The sequence below is a fragment of the Giraffa tippelskirchi genome, chromosome 5 (assembly GCF_054371585.1).
Source record: "Giraffa tippelskirchi isolate mGirTip1 chromosome 5, T2T-mGirTip1v1.2.pri, whole genome shotgun sequence".
Lineage (NCBI taxonomy): Eukaryota > Metazoa > Chordata > Mammalia > Artiodactyla > Giraffidae > Giraffa > Giraffa tippelskirchi.
In genome coordinates, this window is record NC_137279.1 from 72,935,072 (window position 1) to 72,953,593 (window position 18,522).

General features: G+C 38.8%; 1 protein-coding gene across 3 annotated transcripts in view; it reads right to left on the reverse strand.

Moving 5' to 3' along the window:
* The window catches only part of CR2 (complement C3d receptor 2), a 51,426-nt gene that overhangs the window by 10,652 nt on the left and 22,252 nt on the right, over window positions 1-18,522 (reverse strand). For 2 of the 3 annotated variants that reach the window (XM_081484953.1, XM_081484951.1), the window contains exons 2-17: window positions 17,862-18,251; window positions 15,841-16,029; window positions 15,653-15,752; window positions 15,353-15,435; window positions 14,249-14,656; window positions 12,661-12,837; window positions 12,487-12,577; window positions 12,136-12,212; window positions 7,356-7,763; window positions 6,809-6,985; window positions 6,650-6,734; window positions 6,213-6,295; window positions 4,833-5,222; window positions 3,591-3,776; window positions 2,295-2,483; window positions 1,321-1,344 (exon numbers count right to left, since the gene is read on the reverse strand). In XM_081484953.1, coding sequence (XP_081341079.1) covers window positions 1,321-1,344; window positions 2,295-2,483; window positions 3,591-3,776; window positions 4,833-5,222; window positions 6,213-6,295; window positions 6,650-6,734; window positions 6,809-6,985; window positions 7,356-7,763; window positions 12,136-12,212; window positions 12,487-12,577; window positions 12,661-12,837; window positions 14,249-14,656; window positions 15,353-15,435; window positions 15,653-15,752; window positions 15,841-16,029; window positions 17,862-17,937 — 2,743 coding nt within the window. In that variant the 5' untranslated portion in view covers window positions 17,938-18,251. The remainder of the gene's footprint in view (window positions 1-1,320; window positions 1,345-2,294; window positions 2,484-3,590; window positions 3,777-4,832; window positions 5,223-6,212; window positions 6,296-6,649; window positions 6,735-6,808; window positions 6,986-7,355; window positions 7,764-12,135; window positions 12,213-12,486; window positions 12,578-12,660; window positions 12,838-14,248; window positions 14,657-15,352; window positions 15,436-15,652; window positions 15,753-15,840; window positions 16,030-17,861; window positions 18,252-18,522) is intronic. The other variant, XM_081484952.1, reaches the window with a different exon arrangement.

Below are 18,522 nucleotides of genomic sequence, written 5' to 3' on the forward strand. Positions count from 1 at the left end.
TCTCTTCCATCTTCTGCACTGACAAGTGAATTCCTTACTACTGCACCATCTGGGAAGCCCAAACTTTTAGTAAACCTAAACTTTTGAGCTAAAAACTGGGAATAGCTGGTCAAGTCATTCATTTCATCCAATCCAAAAGGGACAGTTTGTGATGTGAAGTGCACATTAAAAGATCCTTAGAATGCTTAAAAAAAAAAAAAGTACAATTTCTTATGAGTTCAAGTGAAAAAACGTAACAGGCAGAATACAGGGCTTCCCTGGTGGCTCAGATGGTAAAGAATCCACCTGCAATGCAGGATTCCTGGGTTGGGAAGATCCCTGGAGAAGGGAATGGCAACCCATGCTAGTATTCTTGCCTGGAGAATTCCATGGACAGTAGAGCCTGGTGTACTACAGTCTATAGGGTCACAAAGAGTTGGACACGACTGAGCGACTAAGCACAGCACGTATCAGTTCAGTTCAGTTATTCAGTCGTGTCTGACTTTTTGCGACCCCATGGACTGCAGCACTCCAGGCTTCCCTGTCCATCACCAACTCCCGGAGCTTACTCAAAGTCATATCCATTGTGTTGGTGATGCCATCCAACCATCTCATCCCCTGTAGTCCCCTTCTCCTGCCTTCAGTCATTCCCAGCATCAGAGTCTTTTCAAATGAGTCAGTTCTTCATATCAGGTGGCCAAAGTATTGTAGTTTCAGCTTCAGCATCAGTCCTTCCAATGAATATTCATGACAGACTTCCTTTAGGATGGACTGGTTGGATCCCTTTGCTGCCCAAGGGACTCTCAAGAGTCTTCTCCAACACCACAGTTCAAAAGCATCAATTCTTTGGTGCTCAGCTTTCTTTATAGTCCAATTCTCACATACATACATGACTACTGGAAAAATCAAAGCTTTGACTAGACGTAACTTTGTTGGCAAAGTAATGTCTCTGCTTTTTAATACGCTGTCTAGATTGGTCATAACTTTTCTTCCAAAGAGCAAGCATCTTTTAATTCCATGGCTGCAGTCACCATCTGCAGTGATTTTGGAGCCCCCCCAAAATAAAATCTGTCACTGTTTCCATTGTTTTCCATCTATTTCCCATGAAGTGCTGGGACCAGATGCCATGATCTTAGTTTTCTGAATGTTGAGTTTTCGGCCAAATTTTTCCCTCTCCTCTTTAACTTTCATTAAGAGGCTCTTTAGTTCTTCACTTTCTGCCATAAAACTGGTGTCATCTGCATATCTGAGTTTATTGATATTTATCCAGGGCCTCAAATTTTACATACATTTGTATAAATTACCATTAAAAGTTTTACTGAAGAATTTAAGAAAACTTACCGGCAATAAGAGGAGCAAGTGAACCTAAGGAAAATAGAAAATCATGAAAACATTAGTCTAGTTGCATGGCTCCACATAGCTCCAAATACCATGGATGTCCCAGAAATTAGCACTCAGATCCCTCTTCTTTAAGTCTACTTAAAAAGATGTATCAGAACACTGAATTATATTAATCTTTCTTCATTTTTTATGTAACAACTTCATTGGCCTTTAAAATTTTTTTCCACTTTAAGGTGACGTAGTTCATTCATGGGAAAAAAAAACCAATAAACTCAACTTTATAATCAGGGACTTCTCAGGTCAGAATGCAAACAACCATTACAACAGGTTAGTTAGCATATTTTTGAAGGTCCCTGTCATATCAGTAAGCACTTATAAATCAAGATTCAGCAATAGCAGAAGTCTTGGGAGCAACTTCTTTCAAAATACTGTCTGTCTTTTGTATCTGTGGATTCAACCAATCACTAACCAAAAATATTTGAAAAAGTAAAATATTCCAGAAAGTTCCAAAAAGCAAAGCTCACGCTGTGAGCCCAGCATCTATTTACATTGCATTGGGTATTATAAATAATATAGAAATGATTTCAAGTATATGGGAGGATGTGCACAAATTATATGCAAATACTATGCCATTTTACATAAGGGACTTGAGAATCTGCAGATTTTTGTATCTAAGGGGGTCCTAGAACCAATTCCTCTGAGGATACCAAAGGACCACTGTATAAGGCTGTTACTTTTGCACCTTTTAAATCAGTGCTCATCTCTCTTTATATTCTTTCTTTACTTTCCCCATCTTCAGAAAGTATCACTTTTACTACAATAGACCATTGACTTCAAATTTTTCTGTTACTATACCACTGATGACAAACCTATGTCAATTTAAAACCCAGGAGTCCCTAAAATTGAGGGATAACCCTTCATCCCTTCTTTCCAGTGAAACAAGTAGAAGCAGCAGTGAAGCTCTTTGCACTTACTGGGTGATTTGCAAACAGCCAAGGGAGGGTTCCATCGGTGATCTTCCTGACACTGACTCTGGGGACTGCCTTCTAGGGTATACCCATCTTCACATATTAAAGTGACAACAGCTCCATATTGATACATTCTTCCAGGCTCCAGCCCATTCTGGATTCCATTTATATGATCTGGGAAGCTACAGTTCACCTCTGAAATTAAAGGAATCTAATTGAATCTGTGTCATATTTTGACCTTTTACCAAAAATGTAGATATTGCCCTTAATGGAAAGATTTATGAAACCAATTTATTCTCTTCTCAGTTAGTAAAACTTCACTGAAATAACACAAATTATATACTAGGCATAGACTTTTAGTGTCATCCATCTACCTCAGTAACACCCCCGTTACCAAATCACTTTCTTTCATGTCTCTAAACCAATAATGAATAATTTTTGTGGCTTCTTAGAGAAATGATACAGGCTGAATGAGTAATGTTAAGACTTCTGAATTATTTCCTCAACTTCTATTCTTGTTCTCCAATTCTTCTTACATGTGAATGCTTCCTCTTTTCTTCTTTTGTCTTTTCAGTGTAGTGGCCAATAGCGTGAGATTTTGGATTTGAACCTAACTCTAGGGCTCTCAAGTTGTTTGACTCTGTATAAGTTATAAATCTCTCCATTCTACTAAGATGTCATTGATAATACAGGAATAATGACACCAATCTCATATGGTTCTCATGAGGATTAAATGACAGAAGGCATGCAAAGTGCTGTGTGCCCTAAGTGCTCAACTAATATTTAGTATTAACTCACCACTCATATTTCATATGCATTATTTATGATAGTAAAAATGACATTCTGAAACTTTTATAAGTATACCTTACCCATAATCCTACCACCACTTACAGCAAAATATACTCAAAAAGGTATTTTTTAGGAGTATTTTGTCAAATGCACACTTATCATAACTGTAACCACAGTGCACATTCAATCTGTACTAGTTGTTTAATCTACATAAGTTGTAGTTATTTAATCTACATAAAGACTTCATCTTTCCATATTTAAATGACTACATATATGATAGCTCATATAAACTAGGCCTTCAGCCATTTTCTTTATTTTGCAATATTTAGATTACTTCATCTATTAATCCAATTAAACCCATTTAATTGGATTAAATACAGTAATTAAATGTATTTAATTAAATGATTCAATTAATGCATTTATTTGGCTATTTTAAGTTGAAAGTACTTAACTGAAAATATCTACTTGGGACAAATTTTATTTAAAAAATAAGAAAACAAATAGAGAACACACCTTTACAATATGGGGCAGGTTGGTTCCAGGTTCCCTCATGTGTGCAAAGAAGGAGTGCCTCTCCCACAAGCAGGTAGCCTTGGTTGCAGCTGTACAGGATTGACATTCCAGGAGGAAATCGAGTTATGTCTCCACCAGTATGATTTCCATGGGAGATCTTAAATGGACGTTGACAGCCTAAGAAAGCTTAGACATCAAAATGAAAGGATTTTTAATTTAGTACAGAGGAACACATAGCCAGTACTCTCTGTAGTTTATAACAATACAGAAAGAAGGCAGGCAACAAGTCAACTGATCAGTATCCAAAAATACTCATTCCATCCAAACCAAGCAGTACAGGACAGATATTTGCATTTCCTACCTACACCATATATGATCTGAAAGCAAATGTCAAAAGTAAGATAATGAAACATCAGTGGTTGCAGCCTACAATTGTAATCTATCAAAGAACAGTAATATTTTCTCTTTAAATGATAGAAAGGTTGTAGTCAAGTGTCACACCTTCAAATATCTACAGGCACCAGGAAGTGATGTCAAGTTATAGAGCACCTATCTTTCTAAAAATGGCAGCCACTGCCTAATTCAGGCTATCTTGAATAGCTTGAATCCTCACTGGAAAGCAAAGGGGATCCTCACTGTATCCCAGATTCACGGTTTATCTTGGGCAGTAGAGATGGGTCTCACTTAAAATAAGACTGCTGTGCTAGACAAAAAAAAAAAAAAAAAGAACAATTCTGAATTCAGTTCTTGGTTGCCAGTTGGCATTCTCTGCTGGAGATAGCCACTGACAGGGATAAAACTACCAATGACAACTAAAATTACAAGACAATTAAGTGGGTTTTAAGGCTAGCTCCATTCTCCAGAATACTCAAATATCTCTTTCTGGCTGATAGCACAGCCTTAAGTATGAAATTATCAAGCAATATTACTGCCAAACATTTGCTGAAAAAGGTATGTGCATTTTTGACATTCTAAACTAATAAAAATAATAAATTTGGAAGACCCCATCAATTTAGAAGTTAACCATTATCCTTTTATGTACCTTTGGTCAACATGCTTGGAAAGAAAAGGGAAAACAAAAAACGAGCTAAGAAAATAAGACAAGCAAGTATTTTGTAAAATAATATGATTACCTAAGCTTTTAACTTACCTTTCTATGGGTGAAATGACAAGTGCAGATTCAAAACCCCTTTTTAAAAATTCTATGTAACACCCCATATTTTATTCCTTAAAATATCTTACCCTTTTTGATGCAAGTTGGTACACCTGGCACCCATTTGTTGTTGGTATGGCATCTAATCAAGTGACTGCCATTCATGATGAAGCCAGGATTGCAGGCAATATGTAATATGTCATTGTGGGAATATGAAGAATAAGTTTTATTTAGCTTGTGTCCATGCATGACTTCTGGGTTAGGGCAGTGAGTCACAGGAGGAGATTTTAAGCACTGTGGGGCAGGTCCACTCCAAGATCCCTGTCCTTTAGAATCACTTATGCATCGTATACTTTTCTCTCCCAGGAGATCAAACCCTTGATCACATTCATAAGAGACTTCATTTCCATATCGAAAGTCTGCCAGCACACCCTTGTGCCTCCCATTGTTAATCACTGGTGGAGGCTGACACTGAATAACTGCAGAAGAGAACGGGAAATTCTACTTCAGCTGGTACACCATAGTGGACAGTCTTCATTCAGATACAAATGCAACTATGCAACTGTGTGTACTGCATATAGCTATAAAGTTGTTTCCTGGAGGAGGAAATGGCAATCCACTCCATTCTTGCCTGGAAAACTCCATGGACAGGAGCCTGGCAGGCTACAGTCCATGAGGTTGCAAAGAGTTGGACATGACTGAGAGATTGAGCATACATAAAGTTATTTAAATTTTAGATGCTGGATCATGTTTTCTTTAAAAATCTTTATTGAATTTTTTGACTCTATGAATAATACATACTCATTACAAAATAATTCAGAAAATAGAGTATAAATATAGAGAAAGGAATAAATACAGCTAAGTTCCCCTGAAATAAATAGTTTATATTGTTATTTTTAAAATTTTGAGCAATTAGCAAGCCTACTGTAAATACAGTCATTCCTCGGTATCCACAAGGGACTGATTCCAGGATCCCCCATCACTACCAAATTCCAAGGATGCTTATGCTCCTTATATAAAATGGCATAGTGTTTGCATTTAACCTATGCACAACCTCCTATATATTTTAAATCACCTCTAGATGATTTATAATACTGAATACAACATAAATGCTATCTAAATATTTACAAATACAATGTAAATGCTAGGTAAATAGTACCCAGCACTTAGCAAATTCAAGTTTAGCTTTTGGAAACTTTCAGAATTTAAAATATATATAATATATATATTATTTGCAGTTGATTGATCCACAGTTATGAAGACAGCAAATACAAAGGGTCAACTGTATTCATTCCCTACTTGACAGTTTTGTTTCCCAATGCTAGTACTATCTAAATACTAAAACGTGTTTTATATAAACTAAGCTAGAACACATACACTGCTGAGGCATAGATTAGCTCTGCACTGACCTGTCCTCTTTACCTGTCTACAACCCCACGGACAACTCTTTTTTTTTTTTTTTAACTTACTTTTACAAAGTGGAATCTCTTGGAACCAAACCCTATTTTCATCATCTTGACATTTCTGATAAGTGTATTCAGCCATCCGGTACCTAGAGAGAGATTATAAGACATTTTCCCTTCTTAAATATCACATCTCTGAAACCTAGCCTCCTCAAACCACTAATACAGAGGTACTTCTAAATAAGAAATTTGGCACAGAGGAGTCAAAAGTCTTGGCCCTTCAAATAAGAAAACTGCTTTAGACTTAGAGTGCTCCCAGCAAAGACATTTCCATGTCAAGAAAGGACTGATAAGTTAGAGGTGTTAGTTAGACTTTTAGAACCTTGCATCCTCTGTTAGTGTGACAACGAGGAACCTCAAAAGGGAGTCACCAGGACAAATTGAGGCTAGAATTAATGCATAAAGCAAGGTGGAGACCCTTTATGAGAATGAATCTTACTAACCCATCTTGGCAAGATGTATTAGCTGGTACCACAAGTGAATCAACTGGAAGTTCTTGAACATCTTTCAAAGGTTGGCATGGTGCTTCTAGAGGAGCAAAGTTGGAATTACTTATATATGCTTGATATAAAAGAGAAAGACAGCTCAGGAACTGAAAATACCTTCACACTGAGGGACAGAAGGACTCCAATTTCCTGAAGGCATACAGTGAATGGATCTGTTTCCCACAAGCAAGTAACCAGGGTCACAGGTGTAGTCTACAGTCATCCCAGAGACAAAGAGGACCCTATCTCCACCTGTATGCCGACCATGGTGGAGCCCAGAGGGTGGCTGACAGCCTGGAGAGAAAACTTCCCACATAAATACCAACAAAAATTCAAGAACACTAAGTACACAACATTTGACAATAGATAATCTGAAACTTAAGCAAGAGATCAAGCTCTTTTTCATCACTGAGTGTTTTCTGCTCTTTTGAAGGAAACTGGCACCTTAAAAACAGATCCTCTGAATTATCTACCCTGACTATATCCCATATCCAAGGGAGTGTTTGCATAAAGAACATATACAACACAAATAGACTGTTTTAATACAGAATGGGATGGTAATCTAAGCCCCTTTGCTTTTTCCCATAACTCTAGCTTTGGGTGGGAGATAACAAACAAGAATAAACAAATAAATACCTCAGTTTTTTCTCCACTTGATTTTTACCTTTTTCGCAAACTGGTATTTCAGGATCCCAGGTGTTATTGGCTTTGCAACGAACCTGACTGCTGCCCTTCAAAATAAATCCATCATCACACTTGAATATCACACTGTCATTGTAGAAATATGGAGCTTCCTTGCCAGATATCTTGTATCCGTTTGTAACATGGACATGTGAGCACTGAACAGCAGGGAGGGATAGTTTACAGAGAGGAGCAGGGCCACTCCAGATGCCTGTCTCCTGATCGTTGCTTATACAACGAATTGTGCTCTCCCCAATGAGGTTGTACTTCACTCCTCTCTCTGGCCCAGGGTAACATGTGTAAGTGACTGTAGTTCCATACAGGACATCTTCTGAAGAACTGCCTGTGTGTACTCCATTGTAGATAACAGGAGGTGGTGGGCAGGTGATATCTGGAGAGATGAGAACTTACTCTACAATTCTGTTTCAGTATTAAACACCAAAGAAAAGAAATGAAGCTGATTATAAATCTTTTATCAGGTTTCCTAGAGAATACGGGTGAGACATGATTATGTTTTGTGTCAAAACTCATTATGTATGCAAAATTAAATTTAAAAGATTTCATTGAAAAGATCTTTGCAATGTGTTAAAAGATGTGTATAAATATCATATTGTGACTAAAGTCTGAGAGCAAATTATTAAGAAAAGGATTCTTTTTATAACACCAATAGGTCAATAGGCAGACAGAATGAATACCACAATCACAGAAAACTAACCAAACTGATCACGGGGACCGTAGCCTGTCTAACTCAATGAAACTATGAGCCATGCCATGTAGGGCCACCCAAGACAGATGGGTCATGGTGGAGAGTTATGACAAAATGTGGTCCACTGGAGAAGGAAATGGCAAAACCACTTCAGTGTTCTTTCTTTGAGAACCCTATGAACAGTATGAAAAGGGAAAAAGATATGACACTGAATGATGACCTCCTCAAGTTGGTACATTCCCAATATGCTACTGGAGAAGAGTGGAGAAATAACTCCAGAAAGAATGAAGAGACAGAACCAAAGTGAAAATAATGCCCAGTTGGGGATGTGAATGATGATGGAAGTAAACTCCAATGCTGTAAAGAACAATATTGCATAGAAACCTGGGATGTTAGGTCCATGAATCAAGGTAAATTGGAAGAGGTCAAACTAGATGACAAGCGTGAACATCAACGGTTTAGGAATCAGCAAACTAAAATGGACTAGAATGGAAGAATTTAGTTCAGATGACCAATATATCTACTACTGTGGACAAGAAACCTTAAGAAGAAATGGATTTGCCCTCAAAGTCAACAAAATAGTCTGAAATACAGTACTTGGGTGCAATCTCAAAAATAACAGAATGATCTCTGTTCATTTCCAAGGCAAACAATTCAACATCACAGTAATCTAAGTCTATGCACCAACCACTAATGCCGAAGAAGCTGAAATTGAATGGTTCTAGGATGATCTACAAGACTCTCTAGAACTAACACCCAAAAAAGATATCCTTTTCATCACAGGGGACTGGAATGCAAAAGTAGGAAATCAGGAGATACCTGGAGTAACAGGCAAGTTTGGCCTTGGAGTACAAAATGAAGCAAGGCAAAGGCTAACAGAGTTTCGCCAAGAGAATGCACTGGTCACAGTAAATATCATTTTCCAACAACACAAGGGATGACTCTATACATGGACGTCACCAGATGGTCAATACCAAAACCAGATTGATTATATTCTTTCCAGGTGAAGATGGAGAAGCTCTATACAACCAGCAAAAACAAGACTGGGAGCTGACTGTGGCTCAGACCATGAATTCCTTATTGCAAAACTCAGACTTAAATTGAAGAAAGTAGAGAAAACCACTAGACCATTCAGGTAAGACTCAAATCAAATCCCTTATGATTATACAGTGGAAGTGACAAATAGATTCAAGGGATTAGATCCGATAGACAGAGTGCCTGAAGAACTATAGACAGAAGTCCATGCCATTGTACAGGAGGCAATGATTAAGACCATCTGAAAGAAAAAGAAATGTAAAAAGTCAAAATGGTTTCCTGAGGAAGCCTTACAAATAGTGAAGAAAAGAAGAGAAGTGAAAGGCAAAGAAGAAAAGGAAAGATATACTCATCTGAATGCAGACTTCCAAAGAATAGCAAGGAAAGGTAAGAAAGCCTTCCTCAGTGATCAATGCAAATAAATAGAGGAAAACAATAGAATGGACATAAACTAGAGATCTCTTCAAGAAAATTAGAGATACCAAGGGGACATTTCATGCAAAGATGGCCACAATAAAGGACAGAAATTGTATAGACCTAACAGAAGCAGAAGATATTAAGAAGAGGTGGCAAGAATACACAGAAGAGTTAACAAAAAAAAGATCTTCAAGACTCAGATAATGATGATCCTGTGATCACTCACCTGTAGTCAGACATCCTAGAGTGCGAATTCAAGTGGGCCTTAGGAAGCATCACTACGAACAAAGCTAGTGGAAGTGATGGAATTCCAGTTGAGTTATTTCAAATCCTAAAAGATGGTTCTGTGAAAGTGCTGCACTCAATATTCCAGCAAATTTGGAAAAATAAGCAGTGGCCACAAGACTGGAAAAGGTCAGGTTTCATTCCAATCCCAAAGAAAGGCAATGCCAAAGAATGCTCAAACTATCGCACAATTGCACTCATCTCACACGTTAGTAAAGTAATGCTCAAAATTCTCCAAGCCAGGCTTCAGCAATACATGAACCGTGAATTTCCAGATGTTCAAGCTGGTTTTAGAAAAGGCAGAGGAACCAGAGATCGAATTGCCAACATCCACTGGATCATCGAATAAGCAAGAGAGTTCCAGAAAAACATCTACTTCTGTTTTATTGACTATGCCAAAGCCTTTGACTGTGTGGATCACAACAAACTGTGGAAAATTATAAAGAGATGGGAACCCCAGACCACCTGACCTGCCTCTTGAGAAATCTGTATGCAGGTCAGGAAGCAACAGTTAGAACCGAATATGGAACAACGGACTGGTTCCAAATTGGGAAAGGAGTGCATCAAGGCTGTACACTGTCACCCTGCTTGTTTAACTTATATGCAGTACATCATGCAAAATGCTGGGCTGGATGAAGCACAAGCTGGAATCAAGAGTGGTGGGAGAACTATCAGTAACCTCAGATAAGAAGATGACACCACCCTTATGGCAGAAAATGAAGAGGAAGTGAAGAGCCTCTTGATGACAGTGAAAGAGGAGAGTGAAAACGCTGGCTTAAAATTCAACATTCAAAAAATGAAGATCATGGCATCTGGTCCCATCACTTCATGGCAAACAAATGGAGAAACAATGCAGTGAGAGACTTTATTTTCTTGGGCTCCAAAATCACTGAAGATGGTGACAACAGCCTTGAAATTAAACAATGCTTGTTCCTTGGAAGAAAAGATATGACCAACCTAGACAGCATATTAAAAAGCAGAAACATTACTTCACTGAAAAAGGTCCTTCTAGTCAAAGTAGAGGGCTATGAGGGCTTCCCTCATAGTTCAGTTGGTAAAGAATCTGTCTGCAATGCAGGAGACCCAGATTCAATACCTGGGTTGGGAAGATACCCTGGAGAATGAAATGGCAACCCACTCCAGTATTCTTGCCTGGAGAATCCCATGGACAGAGGAGTCTGGCAGGCTACAGTCCATGGGGTCGCAAGAATCAGACATGACTTGGCGACTAAAGAGAGAGAGAGAGAGTTAAAGCTATGGTTTTTCCAGTAGTCATATGTGGATGTGAGTGTTGGACCATAAAGAAAGCTGAGCATCCATGAATTGATGCTTTTGAACTGTGGCATTGAAGAAGACTCTTGCAAGTCCCTTGGACTGCAAGGAGATCAAATCAGTCAATCCTAAAGGAAACCAGTCTTGAATATTCATTGGAAGGACTGTTCTGAAGCTGAAGCTCCAATACTTTGGCCACCTGATGCAAAGAACTGACTCACTGGAAAAGACCCTGATGCTGGAAGGTCTGAAGTTGGTAGGAGAAGGAGACAACAGAGGATGAGATAGTTGGTTGCCATCACCTACTTGATAGACATGTGTTTGAGCAAGCTCTGGGAGTTGGTGATGGACAGGGCAGCTTTTGTGCTGCAGTCCATGGAGTCGCAAAGAGTCAGATATTAGTACTGAACTGAACTGAATAGGTCAATAAACGGCACAGCAGAATAGAATTAAGGTTTTTTGAGATGGTATATCTTTGTGTTGCGATGGTATGGTAGGTTAGCCAAGAATTTTTATTGTTTATTGAACATCTACTTTTTGATGGGCAATGTTCTCATCCTTCATGTAGGGATAGTAGCATTTAATTATAACAACTCTGAGGTCTGCAATCTTACGACAACATTACAGATAAGAAGCATGAGTTCAGAGAAGTTACATAAATTGCCCCAGGTCAATAGTAAGTAGAAATAGAATCTGGGTTCAGATTCCATCTCAGTCCTCTTTCTCTCCACTAAGCTAGTGTACCCAAACTTAAGGATGATGGATCATATACTTACTGACCTCATTACTCTTATTCTCCCATTTCACATAAGAGAATCAGTAACTAAATGCATTCACATTAAGTGATTGCTATGCTTTGAATAAAAAGAGGGGGCAACAGAAAGCAAAACTGTTCAACTGTAACTATTGACAGAGAGAAAAGAATGGAATCTAATATTCGTAATCCCGTACATGCCTAAAACAGAAATATCACAGGAAGCTAGATCCTCTGTTATTAATATTCATTGATCTCACATTATTCTAAATCCTCTGTTCTTTTTCTACTCACCTTTACAAAGACGAATTTCCATAAACCAAGGAATCGTGCCATGACACTGCTGATAAACACTTTCACCCAGTCGGTACCTAGGGACAGAGTCAAGACATTTTGTCATCTGTGGACCGTTAGCCTAAGCAAGAACTATTGGCTCAATAGCACATATTACTTTCAGGACAGGCAACTATAAGAACAAAAATGTTGCCACCAGCAGCACAACCCATCCACTGAACAGCATAGTTTCTATTAATGTAAAAATAGAGTGATCAGCACTTCCACAACTCTCAAAGAAGGTCTTTGAGATAAACTCTTAACACGGAGCTTGCAGTGTACCTAGTGCAGTCTGAGATAGTCCTCACTTACCCTTCATCACAAGAAGAGTTAACATCTGGTCTAATAAATTGGTTCTTTGGTTTTTTAAAGACTTGCTTTCCAACAGGTTCACATTCTGCCACTAAGAAAGGAGAATGAGAAATCAACTGAAGGCCATCTCAAAACCAAAAAAAAAAAAAAAAATCAAAATTCAGAGCCTGGCACCTTTGCATGTGGGAGCAGTGGGTATCCACACTCCATCAGGGGTACAACGTATGGATTCTTCTCCCACCAGTGCATAGCCAGGGTCACAGCTGTATTTTATGGATATTCCAGGGTCAAAGCGAACCCTGTGTCTGTCTTCTTTTTGCCCATGGAGGATTTTAGGAGGGGCTTGACAATCTAAAAGAAAGGCAGAGAACTTTTCTTATGTAAATAACAGAAAAAACTGAGCCAAAGATATTGATATCATTGCTATAATTCCATTCTGGTGGCAGTTGTACAGTACAGATGTAATCTTGCAGCCCAGTTTTGGGTAACTTTAGATCAGTGTTTATCATTTTTTTCTGCATTTAGACTGCTGTAGATTGTTTTCCATTCCAATTGAGTGCTCCAACTCCTTTGCTGTCTCTTCTTAAGGAATCCTCCTGTATGCTTCTAATGGGAGATTCTGATCTATCTGTAGGGTGGGATTTTGCTGAAGTCTCTTTTAAGAAATCACTGTTAAGACAAACAAACATTTTTACCAGTTTTTTTTTTCTTTAAAGAAATGGACAATTTAGTGATCCCTAATGTTTTTCTGCCAAGGATACTTCCACAAAATGAACGGCAGACAGTGTTTTAAAAGGCTTCTGTATAACTTATATTCACTATATTTGGTGTGGGTGGGCTTCCCTGATAGCTCAGCTGGTAAAGAATCCACCTGCAATGCAGGAGAATCTGGTTCAATCTCTGAGTTGGGACGATCCCCTGGAGAAGGGATGGGCTGCCCAATCCAATATTCTTAGGCTTCCCTGGTGGTTAAGATGGTAAAGAATCTGCCTGCAAGGTGGGAAGATCCCAACCTAGGGATAGGGGAAACAATGGAAATAGTGACAGACTTTATTTTCTTGGGCTCCAAAATTGCTGTAGATGGTAACTGCAGCCATGAAGTTAAAAGACTCTTGCTCCTTGGAAGAAAACCTATGACCAACCTAGACAGCATATTAAAAAGCAGAGGCATTACTTTGCTGACAAATGTCTGTATAGTCAAAGCTGAGGTTTTTCCAGTAGTCACGTATGGATGTGAGAGTCAGACCATAAAGAAAGCCGAGCACCAAAGCATTGATGCTTTTGGACTGTGGTGTTGGAGAAGATTCTTGAGAGTCCTTTGAACTACAAGGAGACTCAACCAGTGAATCCTGAAGGAAATCAGTCCTGAATGTTCATTGGAAGGACTGATGCTTAAGCTCCAATACTTTGGCCACCTGATGCGAAGGGCTAATTCATTGGAAAAGACCCTGATGCTGGGAAAGATTGAAGGCAGGAGGATAAGAGGATGACAGAGAATGAGATGGTTGGATGGCATCACCGACTCAATGGACATGAGTTTGAGCAAGCTTTGGGAGTTGGTGATGGACAGGGAGGCCTGGCGTGATGCAGTCCATGGGGGTCACAAAGAGTCGGGCATGACTGAGTGACTGAACTGAACTGACACTTGGTATAACTGAGAAGACTGGACGCTGGAAAATGTCCTGCTGAAGTCCATAACACCTTCTCTAATGTTTCTAAAGAAGGAATCAGTGGCGTTTATTCTGAACATTGGAATACCCACCCTTTTCACAGACTGGTACTGATGGTTCCCATGTGCCTTGGGCATTACATCTGACTGCCTTGCTACCCTTCATGGTAAAGCCAAATATGCAAGAAAATACCACAGTGTCATTATAGGAATATTGATCTTTCTGCCCAGATGATATCTGGCCTCTTGGGATCTGAGGAGGTGGACACAAAACCTCAGAAACAGAAAGTTCACAGCGTGGGGTAGGTCCACTCCAGGTCCCAGTCTTCTGACTATCAGTAGTACAACGGATAGTTCTCTCCCCAACGAGGATGAAGTTCACTCCTTTCTCTGGTCCCGGGTCACAAGTGTAACTGACTGTGTTTCCATATCGAAAGATCACTGAAGAGGTGCCTGTATGTCTTCCATTGAGTATAGGAGGAGGTGATGGGCAAAGAATTTCTAGAAAATTAGAGAGAGAGTTGACAAAATTACAGCTGTACTATCAACTAAGAATGTCTCGGGTGTTTCTAGATGCCACTCTCACATCCTGGGTTCAGGGACAGTAGTGTTTGAATCTGCAATGAATCTGTCAAAGCAGCTATAGCAAAATAATTCAGAAAGTATGATCTAAAATTTTGTTCCTGAATATATCTACTTTGCTGATCCTTTGATTTCTTTTACCAAGTATATAATCTCCATTATGTGCATGGCCTGGATGGCAACTGTACATAACTTTCAGAGAAAGAAATGCTCAGGAACCCTATTTTACCTAAGTAAGCAAAGGGTAAAGAGATAATACAAGGATGCTTCAGTGAAGAAAATATCCCTTAAAATCTAAAGATCTCTTCACAGCCTGTGCAAGTCAATGAAACTGTGAGCCGTGCTGTGTAGGGCCACCCGAGATGGACGCTCATGGTGGAGAGTTCTGAAAAAATGTGATCCACTGGAGAAGGAAATGGCAAACTACTTCAGTACTCCTGCCTTGAGAATCCCATGAACAGTATGAAAAGACAAAGATCTCTAGAGGAGATCTTTGTTCTATAAGATCCTGTATAGTAACAACTGGACAAAAAACTTTCAGTTAAGCTGAGAATGCAGTGTCTTGCTGAACCTCTGGCCAAGGAGTAAGTTACAAACTACAGTTGCCTAACTTACCTTCACATGTTGGCATCCTGGTCCAAAAAGTACGCTGTCCAATAATTACACACTGACTAGAAAGTGGTCCTTGTAACCGATACCTGGAGACAAAGGGAGGTCATTCAGAATGATTAGGCAGAATGAAAGCCTTTATTAAAAATCCAAGATAAATTCACTTAATTTGTGGGCACTAACTTCTTTTTATCAGCATTATCTCTTACAACCTCAAGCTGTCCATTGACCCTCATAGTTTCACAGTTCACATCATGCACACATAAGTCAAATGAATGAAATCTCATTGGGCCTCTGGACACTCACCCTTCATTACAGGAAAAGTTCACAGTTGCACCAATCCCAAAACTAGTGGGCCTCTTTATCTGCCCATTGAGAAATGGTCGTGGAGGTTCACACTCTGCCTCTAAGAAAACAAGCCAAAGGTGAGCAAAATATGGCAAGTAACATAATAGCACAAATTCTTAACACAGATGATTGTCAATTTAGAGTACCTTTACATGTGGGAGCAACATCACTCCAGTCTCCTGAAGACAAACAGTGAATGGTCTTTTTTCCAAGAATTAAATAACCAGGTTCACAGTTGTAGGTCACAGTCAATCCTGGGGCAAAGGAGCCAACAGTCTCCCCTGTGTGATGCCCATTGGCAATTGTGGGAAGTGATGGACACTCTACGGGGATATCTTTACACACACATTAGGAAAAAGGTCATCAGATAACAGTTCCTTTACAGTCTGTATTTTGACTTAGTACATACATCCAAATAAATGATACATGATCTATGGCAAACAGTCACTATTAATTTTCAACTCAGCCTTTTAAAGATTAAACAGGTATGGTTTAATTATATCCGCTTTATTCCATAAGTAGTACATTATTTTTTTAGTTACACTTTATGAATTATATTTGCCATGTGAAAACCTTCAATTACTAAAAAATAAAGTCCATTTTTCACTCATACTTCCATTCTACCCTGAAGCCTTTCTATGCTCCAAAAGTAGCATACCATTATTTATAAGATTATCCTGCCAGATAGCAGTAATATAGTTTTTTTTTTTGGATTCTATATGTGATACATATACATAAATTTTTGGTATGTGTGATGCTCAATACATATTATTCAATGCCTTGCTTTATTTGTTTAATAATCTATATCTTTCCATGTCAATACATATGCTGCTGCTGCTGCTGCTAAGTTGCTTCAGTCGTGTCCGACTCTTCGTGACCCCATGGACTGCAGCCTACCAAGCTCCTCCATCCATGGGATTTTCCAGGCAAGAGTACTGGAGTGGGGCACCATTGCCTTCTCCGGTCAATACATTTAGGCCTATCTAAATCTCTATAAAGACTTAATTGCTTTCCAGGCTTCCCTGATGACTCAGATGGTAAAGAATCTGCCTGCAATGCAGGAGACTTGGGTTCCATCCATAGGTCAGGAAGATCCCATGGAGAAAGGAATGGCAACCCACTCCAGTATTCTTGCCTGGGGAATTCCATGGACAGAAGAGCCTGGCAGACTTCAATCTGTTGGTCTCAAAGAGTCAGACATGATTGAGTGACTATCAAACACACACACACAATTGTTTTCCACGGTCACCTCATTTGTGACTATCTTCAGAATGCCTCCAAGATTATATATTATAGATATATAATTATTTTATAATTATAGATATTTTATAGATAGAATTATTTTATAGATAGAATCGTATCTTGATTACTTTATTTTGATAGTTCAATTTTTGCCAAATATTGCTGATTCCCATAATTACACAACTGAAATTCAGATTTAGAGTTCAAGCAACATAAGTCAAACAAAATAAGAAGGAAAGGAAGAGCTTACAGTAGTTCCTATTCTCAAAGTTGTTGTTGTTCAGTCGCTAAGTCATATCCAACTCTTTGCAACCCAATGGACTGCAGCATACCAGACTTCCCTGTCCTTCACTATCTCCTGGAGTTTGCTCAAACTCATATCCATTTTCAAAGTTACTTGATTTGAAATGTTATGGCTTAGGTGATGAGTTTGGAAGATAGTGTGGATGACTCCGAAAGCATTTATAGAGGTCAAAGGGAACAGCAAATCATTTCTGCCATACTACATTAACAGCTCTTGTAGATAAATTTTAAATCCATTTGGTGTGTTTTTGCTCTAAGACCCCACATTTCTTTTCATTTGACAATACCCTAGATGGACAGTTTAAAGTACCCACTTCCCTCAGTCCAAACTAACTCTGGTCTCCATCATTGTGAGACATTCCATTCAATTATTCGGTGTGTTCAGTTGGATTTTCCCATTATATTTTAAAATTCTTTGCTCTATTGATGAATGAACATTTATATCCCTCTACAACTAAGAAAAAACAGAAAACTGTAATTTTCACCCTTTCCCTTGCTTCTTCCCTCCGCCCTTACCATCACACATTCTCATTGTTCTTCCTTCAGAACGATACCAAACTTAACCTGCATAGAAATGCAAGGCTCCAAGCTCCTGATTCAATTTTATTTTCATTCTACTCACCACTCTCACAGGTTGGTAATGGTGTCGGACCCCACGTTTTATTTGCTTGGCACCAAACAGTTTTGTTTCCTTTCATGGTGAAATTGGCATTACAGGAAAATGTCACAGCATGACCATGTCTGAACGGTGGTCTAGATGTTTTAGTTCGGTATCCCCCTGGTACTATGGGTTCAGAGCAAACAGAATTTCTATTGTAATATTCACAGATAGGAGGAACTTTATCCCAGATTCCATTCACATTGTCTTTACTTATACAAAACAGAACTCTTTCTCCAATGAGGCGGAAGGCATTGGAACATGTGTAGGTCACCACAGCGTTAAGAGCTACAGGACCAGAGTGATAACTATTGCGTCCATTTTTGATAGAAGGAGGAGGGTCACAAAAAATCCCTGCAAAGTAGGAAAGAAAATATGTGGTCACACTGATCATGAAAATAAGATTCAAATTTAGATAAAAGATCCAAATATAGGTCACGTCACTGTTTCAGAAATAGATTAGAAATTTGTATAATTTATTTCTTATTCATACTCATTCTGACAGCTCAGTAAGAGCTGTCCCTAAGCTGTTAAATTCTTACCTTTCTCTTGATCTTCAGCAAAAAAAAAGCAATTAGGAGCAAACAATAACAATGAAACAGAATTTATTGAATAGTTCTGTGTC